The 13,181-nt window shown below is 40.2% G+C and overlaps 1 protein-coding gene and 1 long non-coding RNA gene across 18 annotated transcripts in view; one reads left to right on the top strand and one right to left on the bottom strand.

The window, feature by feature from the left end:
* The window catches only part of LOC147912005 (uncharacterized), an 87,926-nt gene that overhangs the window by 21,156 nt on the left and 53,589 nt on the right, over positions 1-13,181 (top strand). For 2 of the 5 annotated variants that reach the window (XR_015550703.1, XR_015550706.1), the window contains exons 2-3: positions 4,200-4,249; positions 5,867-5,931. This is a non-coding gene — a long non-coding RNA (uncharacterized LOC147912005). Of the gene's footprint in view, positions 1-4,199; positions 4,250-5,866; positions 7,736-13,181 lie in introns of those variants that run through there. The other 3 variants (XR_015550705.1, XR_015550702.1, XR_015550704.1) reach the window with 2 other exon arrangements.
* The window catches only part of SCML2 (Scm polycomb group protein like 2), a 116,295-nt gene continuing 110,594 nt past the window's right edge, over positions 7,481-13,181 (bottom strand). For all 13 annotated transcript variants that reach the window (XM_087427681.1, XM_087427689.1, XM_087427683.1 and 10 more), the window contains 2 exons: positions 10,332-10,483; positions 7,481-9,228 (listed from right to left, as the gene is read on the bottom strand). In XM_087427681.1, coding sequence (XP_087283807.1) covers positions 9,100-9,228; positions 10,332-10,483 — 281 coding nt within the window. In that variant the 3' untranslated portion in view covers positions 7,481-9,099. The remainder of the gene's footprint in view (positions 9,229-10,331; positions 10,484-13,181) is intronic.

Raw genomic sequence — 13,181 nt, 5'->3', positions numbered from 1 at the left:
GGTCAGAGGAAGAAAGAAAGGATGGCTGGGACTAGAGCCTGTGTGGGGTGGCATCATAGGAAGACAGGTAGTGATGGGCTGGGTCAAGACCATGCATGGGTTAGGATAACAGCAACAGAGAAAGAGACAGGCAGGACGAGATCATTTTGGGGTATGGATCGCAGAAAGACATGTGTAGGACCAGTTCATGTGTGGATAACGATCACAGTAAGAGAAAAAGAGACGGGCAGGACCAGATCATGTGGGTATGGATCACAGTAAGACTAAAAGAGATGAGCATGGAAAGATAATATGTGTGTGTGAATCATAGAGAGGAACAGGGGCGAGTTTATGTGTGGGTTTGGATTTACAACACGGCAGAAAGAGATGTTCAGGGCCACGTTATGTACGGATATGGGCTATAGTAGGACAGAAAGAGATGGGCAGGCACCAAATCATGTGTGGGTGTGGATCATAATAAGACAGAAAGAGATGGGCGGGGGTAAATAACATGTTGATATGGATCACAGGAAGACAGAAAGAGATGCAAAGGACCAGATCGTGTGTCATATGGATCATAGTCAGACAGAAAGTTATGGGCAGGGTCAGATCATGTAGGGCCTTGTGGGCCATGGGGAGGGATTTGGAATTTCATTCTAAGCACAAAACGAAGCCACTGGAAGACCGAGTTTTGAGATGATATTGTACATATTTTTAAAATATCGCTTGGGCTACTGTATGGAGACTGGAGTGCAATGTTTAAGAAGGAAAGGAGGAGACCATCGAGGTGTGCTGCTGAGGTCCAGGGCTCAGGCAGCAGGGGAACTGGGGGAAAGAAGACGTGAAGTGTGATTCTGATGCATCTCTCGTCCCTTCTGTACTCCATTCACACCACTGCTAGAGGCACTCCTGGAATATCAAAATTCCCCCAAGATTTGCTCCATTTCCCTCTGCTCTTCTCATTCCGATTTTAACCCAAAATTAGGTCCAGTCTTAGCCTGGGGAGGCTTCAAATAAACAGGTCAGTAACCAAAAATAGGTTGCAAAATTCTAATATTCACTCGTTTTTACATTACCATTGAAGGAGCCGTCACAAATCATCAGTGTGCCTGCTCTAAAATTCCCTTGTCCTGTCCAGCTCTCACTCCCCCCACATCTGCCCACAGCCTGCTATGCTGCAAACTCACTGATAAACTTTGTTCTTGCCACATTTGCTATCTTACCGACACATAAAATTCAACTTTCATTTCTATGTGGATGATGATCAAACACACGTATGAGACAGAGACTGCTGGTTGTCTACGAAATCAGTTCTCCTGTTCTTAGGTTAAGAGCCTTATGGCTGGGCACACGCCGCCTAGTTAAAAGACTCCCCAGAGTGGCTGAATGTGAATGTGGATGTGATGGCAGGAGTTAGAGCAACCGTATCAGGTCACGAGATGGAAGCCACAAGCTGAGGAAAGCAGGACAAGAGGGAAGGAGTATGGATCTCTGAGATATATGGAGCACCTATGTTTCTATCTTTCTGAAGCTCCTGGGATTTGAGGTCTTTCTGTTCAAGTACCCAAACCCGTATCCCAACTACCGCACTAACAACTGCAGGAGAGGAGGGAGGCATTTCACCACTCCACGCTTTCCTTTCACGCCACCCTGGCCCCTCCAGGCTTTTTGTGTGTTTGTTTGTTTAGCGCCCTAGGCCATTGAGAAGGTGGGAGGGTTAACAAGGGCAGCTTGGGGTCAGGCGGGTGTCCTGATGATCTGCGCGTGTGCCACAGGCAGCGGTGGATGGGAAACCCACACTCCTGACAAGACTTCTCCCACAGGGAGCCCTGGCTTCCACGCAGCTCTCCGGAAGGGCCACACGCCTGTTCCGCAGGCTCTGGACTGACCAGCTCCTCTTCGTGGTCCTCATGGTCCTCCAGGCCCCCTCCGCCTCCTTCCTCCCTGCCCAGGCTGCTCTCTAGGCTCCCGGACGAGGGGCCGGGGGAGGATGGATCTTCCCGCTCGCGCGCCACTGCCCAGGCAGCTCCCGTTTCCTTTCTCTTTCACGTTCTTTTTCTTGACGATCACAAAGCCCTCTCTCATCTCCACCAGGTCAAAGCCTACTTCCTCCATTAAAAAAGCATCCTCTCTGCCTCTCACCTCCATCTGTCCCTTCTTCAAGGAGAGAGAGACATATCCTGTCATCTCTAGTAACTCACTGGTTGCTTCAGACCAGCATTTAAATCGTTTGTCTTCTAACACCCAGCAATGGTTCTCAAACTTCAGAGTGCACCAGAAGCACCTGGAGGGCCTGTTAAAACACAGAACGTGGGGCCCCACTCCCAGTTTCTGATTCAGCAGGTCTGGGGCGAGCCTGAGGATGTGCATTTCTAACAAGTTCCCAGGTGAGGCCGATGCTGCTGGCCAGGGGACCACACTCTGAGACCCACCTTTGGTCTGTTGGGCTGGGCCTTTCAATACTGCAGCCCTACGTGGCTGTTGAGCACTTGGATGGGGCCAGGCTGAAGCGAGATATGGTACATTTGCCACAGCTAATGGATCAATACTGATACATTACTATTAACTAAAGCCCACACTGTATTCAGATTTCCTTACTTTTTACCTTTTTCTGTTCCAGGATCCCCTATTATGTTCAGTCATCCTGTCTCCTTGGGCTCCTCTTGTCGGTTTCTCAGACTTTCCTTGTATTTGATGACCTTGGCAGTTTTGAGTAGTACTGCTCAGCTATTTTCTAGAATGTTCTCCAATTGGGATTTGTCTGATGATTTTCCTCATGATGAGACTGGGGTTATGAGTTTTGGGGAGGAAGACTACAGAGGTGAAGTGCCCTTCTCATCACATCCTATCAATGACACATGCTGTCAACCTGACTTCTCACTCTTGCTGTTGACCTTGGTCACCCGGCTGAGGTAGTGTTTGTCAGGTCTCTCCACGGCAAAGTCACTTTTTCCCCCTTTCCATACTGTCCTCTTTGGGAGGAAGTCTCTATGCGCAGCCCGCACCTGAGGACTCGAGTAATGCACCGCCTCCTTGAGGGTGAGGATCTACATAATTTGGGATTCTCCTGCACAGATTTGTGTATTCTCCCCCATTTGTTCATTTACTCAATCACTTGTTGACGGCAGTATGAACTCAGGGACACCTATTTTATGCTCTGGGTTATAATCCAGTACTGCTTTATTTTGTTGCTCAGATCATTCCAGATTTGGCCATTGGCAGCTCTTTCAGTTGGCTCCTGTGTCCCTTTGACATACCTCATCATTGTGCTTTCTTGAACATATCCTTCTGATGCTACAAGATGCTCCAGACCCATCATGTAAATTCCCTGTCCCAGTCCTAGAATCAGTTGTGTCACCAAGGAGCCCTGGTTTCTGTTATTAGAGAATGGTGTTAGAAATGAATTATTAACTTTTAAAGTGTGATAATGGGGTACTTTTCTAAAAGGTTCTTTATCTTTTTGATATACATACTGACCTATTTAGATTAAATGATAAGTCATATTTGCTTCAAAAGAACATGGAAATGGGAGATGTGGGTTGGAGTGTGGATGAAACGAGATTGGTCATGAGCTGCTAATTACTGAAGCTGGGTGATGGGGGATTCCTTTACTATTCTGTTTTTGCAGGTGGTTAAAATGTACTACAATAAACCTTTTTAAAAAGAAGAGCCAGTGTTTGTTGATGGAAACAGATGTTTTATAGGAGATACCAACACCAAGCACCACTTTGACCTTCTATATTTTTATTTTTAAATTCCAATTCCAAAGCATGAAAAAGGTGGCCCCCAAATTAGAAAAATATTAGCTTGCTCGATAAAAATGGAATCATGCAGCAATTGGCTCAGAGACATAAGTTGTCTCTAGGACATAAGACAGCTTTATTAAAACTTGTTTTAAGCGTTTACAGGTCATAGTTATATCTTCAAATCCTACTCTAACACACATACCCACACACATGCTTACTTACGTCAAAGGCTGAGAGATACAACAGTCATTTTTTCTATTGCATTTCTATTAAATTATCCATACGGTCTATCTGGTTTTGCTTCTACTTTGTGATTCTCTGTAATGGATCACACACTAGTGCACGGTCTGTCTTCCCTGTACTTGTGCCTCTTACCAGTGTCACGCCTCCTGATGCATTGACTGCTTCTTGCCTGTAATTCTACCTTGCAGGGATCAGTATTATCACCGTGGCCTACTTTTTATTTATTTGCAGATCAATTCCTGTCCAGTCCTTTATTTTTAATGTTTAAAGCAAATGACAAGGTAAGTAAAAGCATGTAATTATTTTTAAAATCCATCTTGAATCTTTTTAATATGGAGGTTTAATCTATTTATACATAATATCATTAAGATGGTCTTCTGACATAGGTTTTGCTTTTTCTTGTTTTTGCTGTTTCTATCTCCCACTGAATGGCAATGTGCTTTTTCCTTTTATCTTGCACAGTGATTTGAACGTGATATGGCCTGTGTTTTTGTAATTAAACAATTATTGTAAAAGCAATACACGGCAGAAAAATCAGAAGGTAAAGATAAGCAAAATGAAGTGAAACACATGCAGAAGCCCACCCATCCCGAGATGCCCACTGTAAACATGTTTGTATATTATCATGTCTTTCCGTGTGAATACACCTCCTCCAGATAATTTTGAAAGTCCCCTTCTGGTGGACCTGTTCAGGCTTTTTACATATATTTTCAAACTGCCCTCTCGAAATGCTGTACCAAATTTACTTCTCATCGGCATGAATACTTACTACTGTTTTTGACCATTGCTAATTTGATAAAAGGTGAAGAATAACGTGCATCCTGTTTTGATTTGTACTTGTTTAGTTACCAGTCAAGTTGAACGTTTTCCTGTTTTCTTAACATTTTTCTTTAAGGATTTAACATATGATACAGGTGTGTTTTTTTTTTTTTTACTACTTGGGAAAAGATGATTGTTCAGTAAATGACATGGGAACAACTCATTTACCATGAGGGAAAAAGATAAAGGTTTTTAATAAAATGATCACCAGATGTATTTGTGACATCTTAAAAAGAAACCCACAAATCTTCTAGAAGAGCCACAGCCGTGCACTTATAGATGCTCTCCCCCGCTCAGTGTCCTCAGCCTTAAACTAAGCACACCTCCCTTCATCCCTGGCCCTCGTCATCCTCCTGGTCTTGGCTGAATGACACTTCCTCAGGCACGTTGCTCGTGATCCTCTCCAGCAGGGAAAGGTCATCTGGTGTACCTCTATGGCTACTTGACACCTGCCACATTTTGTATACTTCAGTTTTAGTGCTGTCTTCCCAGACAGACAGTAAGCTGCCTGAGGTCAGGGATCTCACCTGTTTGGTTTACTCATATGCCAAGTTGCCTGGCAGCTATTTAGTACCTTTCTGGGGGCACTTTCTCCTACCTCCACTTTTTAAAATACATTAACAAACAAATGCTATTCCCAGCACATGCTCCCACAGGGCGCCTCTTGTTTCAGCCCCCACCTCTAGTGCTGTGCCTGGGGGTCCCGGTGCACGACCCACACGCCCACCTCCAAGAACAGCATCAGTCTCCTCTGCCTGCTTCCCTACAGTTTGCTGGGTGTTTTGGAATTGACGTAACCTGAACGAAAAAGCAAGAGGTGGAGCATGGCCGAGCTATGAATGACTGTGCTTCACGGAATCTGAAGGTGCCCTGGACTGCAAAGTGCATGCAGAAATCAGACACGTTCACACGTGCGGAAAAGAGTCTATCTTAAAATTGATGGCGTGGGTATTTTCTGACTCCAGCTTCCAGGACCTTAGAGTTAGTAGGAACATTTCCCAAAACTCTAGCAAAAGCTAGCCTGCCCATCTTAGTTTTGGGGCGTACCATGCATTTTCATCATTTTCATTTTCTTACAGGTATGTAGTGAGAAGCCAAGAATGAGTGATTCAATGGCTACTAGCAAGATGTCGTGTTAAACCAGGTGACTGGTTGGGAATTTTACAGTTTTTAATTCTCATCAGAACCACACTGTTCTCTAATAATTCACTCCTTCTTTCTATAGTTTCAATGCTTGGCAGTATGTATGTAAAACCAACCAGAAAATAATCTCAAGGCCAAATGGCAATTTACGGCATTAACTCTCATACTTGTGGAAAAGCTCAGGAAGAATTTGATACAAAAAAAAAAATCAAGCTAAATTTGATTCACGGGGAGTATGATTCAGTCAGCAAATATTTGAGCCCTACTCTGTGCTAGGTGCCAATCTGGACACTGACGACAGCAGGAAACAAGCCAGTGAGATCCACTGCCCTTATGAAGAGTTCATTCTCGTGGGGAAGCATCCAACGTACAAATAAACACGATGTCAGGAAGTGCATCAGCTATATTTCACCATAGGTTTGAGCTGTGGTACTAAGTACCCAAAACCCAGTACGTTACAACCACACACATGGACTTCCTCCTCACATATGCTGTAGGAAGCGGCAGGATGGCTTGGCCCACCCGTGTGCCTTCTTGCTCCAGAACCCAGTCTGAAGGAGCAGCCCCTATCTGGCATACTCTGTGCTTGTAGTGGAAGGGAACGAATGAGAGAGAGAGAGAAAAAGAGAGAGAGAGAGAGAGAGATGATCAAGAAACTTGTAAAGCTTCTGCTGGGACGTGGTGTGCTTCAGGTCCACTTACGTCCCATTGGCCTAAGCAGAGTTCAGGGCCAACAAAGGGGTGGGCAGTAGATTTTGCCTTCAAGGAGGAACTACAAGTCCCTTGGCAATGGATGGGATGCAAGATCCTTTGACATGGAAGGGAAGAGTCAAGGACTGGGAACAATAATATAACCAACCTCAAGTTTAAATGCTGTGGAGAAATAAAGCAGGGAGGGAGGATTAGAGGAGCCATGTGTGTTGAGTGTAATGGGGGTGGGGGAGTAACAGGGAAACTGACACATTTCAAGGAGGGATTAATGTGTTATGTTTTGCTATTAGGATCATGATATATGATCGAGACTGCTAATTATTTCAAAGATCCATTTCCTTGTCTTCCTGGGCCCACAGACTACTTTTCTGGTCACCATTACAGTCTGGTGTGGCCACGTGACTGAGCCCCAGTCAATGGAATGGGAACAGAAGTGATGTGTGCTATTTCCCCTCCCACCTGGAATCAGAGGATCCCAAGGCTCTAGGGGAAGGCGGAGTGACAAGATGGAAGTAGGCTGGGTCCCCAAGATCACCACAGGGAAGTGGGACGTCTGCTTTGGACTGTGAGCAAGAAATACCCTTCTACTGTACTTGAGACATAATACATAATACATTTTGGCTCTATTAGTGCCAACAGCCTAGGGTATCCTAAGACATCACGTAGCTTCCCCAAACATCCTTGCCTGGCAGATGCTTTATTTGCAGCACTTCAACAAGAGGAAAACTTGGGAGAGGGTGTTGCCCCAAAGTTCCAGTTCCAAAACCCAGTCTAGCTTCTCATGTAACAATAAAATCAAGTAAAAGCAAGTAAAATGAAATCTGAGGCTTTGACATGAATTCTTGTGGCTATTTAACTTTATTATATTTTAAAATCTGAAAACTGTAAAACATAGTATTCATACAAACACCTGAGGACTGTTCAACTGGGCACAGCATCTTCACACAAACAATTTGAAAGAAGACCAAGTTTAAATTAGAATTTTGTCTTATAACATAAAAGGAATAACATAAATGAAACTACCCTTTAAATAGTTGCATTCTTGTATAAAGTACATTTGGTTTTCTAAAAAATAAAATGTACATTCTTTCTTGCCCCTGGTGTATATTTTATTGGCATTTACAACAAATGGCTAATACTTTTAGCACAGATTCTCATAGCTTATAAACATCACACCAAAGTTATACAAAGTAATAACAATAAACATATAGCACCATTTCCCCTTGAAAGTTATAACTTTAAAAATAAAGTCCAAAATGATAAGTCAGAATTAATGCACCTTCCAAAATTTAGCAGAATAAATGGCTCAGAACTAATCAATTTAACTGGAAACATTGCATAGGACAGAGAACTTCCCTGTATGGAAACCAATCTACGGATTGTTTCTTATCCCCTGAAGACTAAGCTGAGAGGTATTAGTGATACCAAACAATGCACTTATTTTTTACAGAATAAAAACATCTAACTATATAAATAGTTCATTATTAACTCTGTGGCGGTGCAAAGTGCCATATTAAATTCAAAAAGAACAGATTTACTTGTTTGTATACCTACAGGTATAGAATAATATATAAATATGGTATAGTATCCATATGAAGAATAAACAGACAATAAAATATATATCTTTTAAAAATTTGGGCACAGGTGTCTTCATAAAGAGATGTAAGAAATGAACGCCTCGTTAAATGTCTAAGCTTAGTGAAAATACGTAAAGTTTTAAAATAACAGGTATTTCATTGAAAAAACTTTAATCAGACTCCATCCAAACCACCCTTGTAGTATAATATCTCCTGCATAAAAAAACCATTCTATCTATCCTATAATGGTTTGAAATTTATCAAAAACTGATAAGAACACTTTATGAAAGTTTATGTTTCCTTTTTTTTCTTTAAATATGAACAAATACAACATACAGAGAAATAATAATGAAAGGAAAATAATTTATATGGCTATTCCCTTTCTGGACACTGGTAGAACACGAACAGAACATTGCAGTGACAGACATAAAATATTTGAGAAAGAGATGATAGCTACAGCTGCATCTTTAAATTCCCTTCTAAGGAAAACTTCTCATGGATTTCATTAGAGAACCTGTCAGTCCCTGATACTTTCCCCTTTGGGATTTAGCTGTTTTGGTTCTATATATAAACGTTAACCAAAATTAAAGGTGTTTCTGTTTCCTACATGAAGTATATTTGTAAACTGTACAATAAAATAATAAACTGTAAATGTAAGATAATAAAAAGACAAAGAACTGCCAATTTGAATAAGCTAATACTAAGATATTAAATGGTTTTTAAAGAAGTAGATGGACTGTAATGTAGTTCTGCAATTCTGGATATATTTTTAGAGGAACTGTCTACAAAACAAAAACTGCTAAGAGAATAAAAATACTTTTAAATTAAAAAGTTATCAGGACAACTGAGAATTATGTCCAATCTAAACTTACAAATTTTTTTCAACTGTATTTTCCTTCTTTAAGTTTTTCAATATAGTAACATAACTTTAATGCTGGCCCCAGCTTCAGCCCCATATACTTCATCATCACATCACTTTTGAGTAGTAGCAGAGCCTTCCCATCAATCTCCTACAGAGAGAGAAATTATAATAATTAATAATACTTTCACATTTTGTCAAAGTTATTCATACATAAGAACATGTAAAATAGAGAGTAGCTGTACATTCTTGATATATATTCTCTGAATATACATTTATTTCCTGAAAACTATTAAAAATACAATTTATACAGTGAAATATAATTTGATAATTTCTAATCCACTTCTACTTTTAATAAGGAAATTTAACCCCATATCTTTGAAAAATGGCCTAAGCATCAAACTATCTGATTTTAAATACTGTGTGTTGAATAAAATACTATACATCTATGACAAAGGGTGGAAAACTATGAATTCTAGAAATGAATTTCAGACGGTTATGAACTTTCTTAGAAAGACTGGGAATATGAGTATGTCAGCATCAGTGCAAACTGTAAACTGTGCTCGACAGTGTGGTCTTTATGTTGAAAGCTCATCAGTTAGTTGTCTGAAACTAATTAGATGGTAAAACTAATTACTGATTTTCTTACAATATTGAAAAGGATACATCAGATATTTGGTCATTAATCTGATTTTTCAGAAAAGAGTATAAACATATTACTTAAAAGATACAAGGCATCCTCCTAAAATTCTTTATTTCCTTAATTAACCAATTTATCTCATGGAAGCATATTATTTGACATTGCTCAATTTCTATTTAAAATATAGCTGCACTTAATCTCATACAGTTGCTGGATTCATCGGGTATCATAACAAGAAAGACACCCTGTCACAGCTTACGGTCGCCCCCTCCTACTCACGGTCCTAGGGCCGAGCAGAGAGCAGGTGGGGAGGAGGATCCTTGTAGCTATCCTTACAAAGGAGAAGACACCTGAGAATGGCCATGCTGAATCATTTTCTCTTGAGAACTTGAAGACTTATACTATTTTAGGTACTCAGGTACCCATTTAAAGCACAGATCCAGCCTCTACCATTTAAGGATCTAATTTTGGGCAAAGTAACCTTTCTCACATATGGAAAAATCAGTTGATAGGGTTCCCCCACCATCCACACTAATCAGTATCCATCTGAAGGGCCTGCACAGAGGTCATTCAAAGGCATTACAGCAGGAAAACCGGATCAAAAGATACATTACATGTTGCCTGAAGAGGTCGGCGAGGGGGCCTGATACGTGAGGATCTTTATGTTTCATAAACTGTATCACTTCATCCACAGACCAGGTTGAAGGGTCCTTAGAGAAGCCTTGTTTCAGGACACTGGGGTCAGGTACAGCTATATAACTTGGAGCTTCAATGGGGGGAAAAAAGACAAATCATACTTGACCTGATCATTATCCTGAAAGAAGAGATGTTAGGTAGGGAGTAATGTTTATTCCTGGAACCTTCTTTTAGGTACCCCAGCAAGGACCCAGGACTCCAAGTATAAATCCAGTAAAAGCCTACATAAAGATGACCTGAGGATGGCTACCCAATAGCATCCCATCTGACCTCCCCCAAACAACAAAAGCAGCTTCAGAAGTTACTGTAAAGCTTCAAAGATCATATAACAGACTGAGCAATCCGAGGCCTCTTTGGCCACAGGCAAATACAGCCAAAGATCCATTACTTGGGTTACATTAGGTTAATCTACGCTCACCTATTACTCTCTTACTTTAAGTATTTCAATGAATTTCTCTCAATCGCTCTCCTCTTGGTCTGTCTAGATTAGGCTTATTTTACTGGATTAAATACAATGAAAATTCCCCAAATTTACAGTTTTATAATTGCTCAAATTTATTCACTTTAACCAACACATTTCAATAACCCCATTATCTTAGAGAACCAAATTAGTTCTTTTCCTGAATCTCTTTCCTGTATTCAATACGGATATTTTTAGCATCACGTGGCTCTTTAAATTATTGTCTCTCAGACTTAGATGCTTATCTGCATTTTGAAGAAAACAAGATTATTTTATGCTTAGTTAGGTCAGGAGTAACTTTAACATTATACTGAATACCTCTTTCAAGTTTAATTGCATAGCAATAGATATTCTGGTTGAAGGTTTCTAAGTTTAAAAAAGAAATAACCAAGACATGAAACAATTTAAGTGCTCAGACCTCAAAAAGTTTTAGCTGTGCTGTTCATTAAGTTGTACTGAAATTTCTTTGTGTCTAGACAAGTATTCATTTATTCAACCAGAGCGCTTGAATCTCTAAGGTTAGTGTGTGATAAGAGAAGTGAGTTTTGTGATTTGCTAGGAAGATCTGTTTCTCTAGCCAAGGACTGTCAACACATATTTGATCTTTTTTTGTGTGAATTAGCCAAAGGTGTATCTTTTCTTTCCTGTCATCTAGGCTCTGGCCATTTTAGGGACATTGTGAGTATTTACTCAGGGAAAGGACAAAGAAAAACAGAAAATAAAAGAACTCACAATGGTCAATTTTTTGTGTGTAGCTCAGAATTTTATTTTCTTTTTCAATATTGCAACTTGGATGTGAAATAAGAAGTCTTTACTAAAATATATCTTCCTTTCCACTTGTTGGAGATAAAAATGTTGGTCATATCTACCAAGAAATGCTGCTGGGCTGTATCAACCCAAGTAAAAATGACAGTGGTGTAGACCAGGCCAGGCCTAAGAAATTCTAATAATTTAGACAGAAAAGTCTTTTCCTTTAAGTAAGACTCAATTTAACATTAAATTATTGGCAAAGCTAATCACACTTCTAAATTAACTTATGTCTTTGTGGGATTTCTGGTTTTTGCCATCAGAATCTGGTATAGTTATATCTTTAACAACATGTAACTAGCTTTACAGATAAATTATGTGTAAAGATATGATTTCTGATATAAAACTATACTTTTATATTAAAAATAAAACTAATATCTATTTTTAATCTATTATGGAAAAATAATTTAATTGGGCCCATATCTTCTAAACCATCAGAGAAGGTGACTGTAATGTCAGAAACATTACATTAGTGTTATTCAAAAATTGTGAGGGCGGCCCCGTGGCTTAGCGGTTAAGTGTGTGCACTCCGCTACTGGCGGCCCGGGTTCAGATCCCGGGTGCACACTGACGCACCGCTGCTCCGGCCACGCTGAGGCCGCGTCCCACATACAGCAACTAGAAGGATGCGCAACTATGACATACAACTATCTACTGGGGCTTTGGGGAAAAAACAAAAGGAGGAGGATTGGCAATAGATGTTAGCTCAGAGCCGGTCTTCCTCAGCAAAAAGAGGAGGATTAGCACGGATGTTAGCTCAGGACTGATCTTCCTCACAAAAAAAAAAAAATTGTGAAATAATTATGAAACAAATTAATTATGTGAAAAATAATCCAAGTCCAGTCATGCTTTTCTCCTGAATGACTTTTTATACTTTTTATATACTAGGATAGCAATAAATATTTCTGAAATAAATAAAATGAAAGTGATTTGATTTTATCCCCAATTAGGTTATTGGATTTCTTTCCTATAATAAAAATCAATAATGTGTTTCATTCAAATAACAGGGCAGGACAGGAGGTTGTGTCAGCATCACTGGCAATCAGGGGTGGACTGAGCTTTAAGTAACAGTTCCTATACCTTAAATAAAATAATAGTAATGACACCTCTAGACAGTTTCCAAGTGAAATACTTACCTACTCTCTGGAGATGCGGGCAGCACAGTGGTTCACAGTACAGCCCTGGAGCCAGAGTACCTGGTTCAAGGACTAGCCCAGCCACTTTCTAGCTCGGGGACCTTAGTCAAATGACTTCTCAGATTTCTCACCTGAAAATGTTTACCAGCACTGACATCTCAAGGAATTGTTGTAAAGATGTAATATATAAGGCCATGTAAAATATTATGTGCCTGGCACGTTATGTCAAATGGTGATGATGATGATGATGATTTCTATTACTATTAAGTAAAATACTAGTAAGTAATGTTATTACTATTAGTCTTTCTGCTCCTAGGAAGACCAGAAGCCAGCCTTCTCAAGCCCAAATATAGGCTACTTTGGTA

Source organism: Ceratotherium simum, chromosome X (genome assembly GCF_057802395.1).
Source record: "Ceratotherium simum simum isolate JZ-2026a chromosome X, ASM5780239v1, whole genome shotgun sequence".
In the NCBI taxonomy this organism is placed as follows: Eukaryota; Metazoa; Chordata; class Mammalia; order Perissodactyla; family Rhinocerotidae; genus Ceratotherium; species Ceratotherium simum.
Note: the sequence above shows the minus strand (reverse complement) of the source record. Positions and strands in the feature narration are given on the sequence as shown.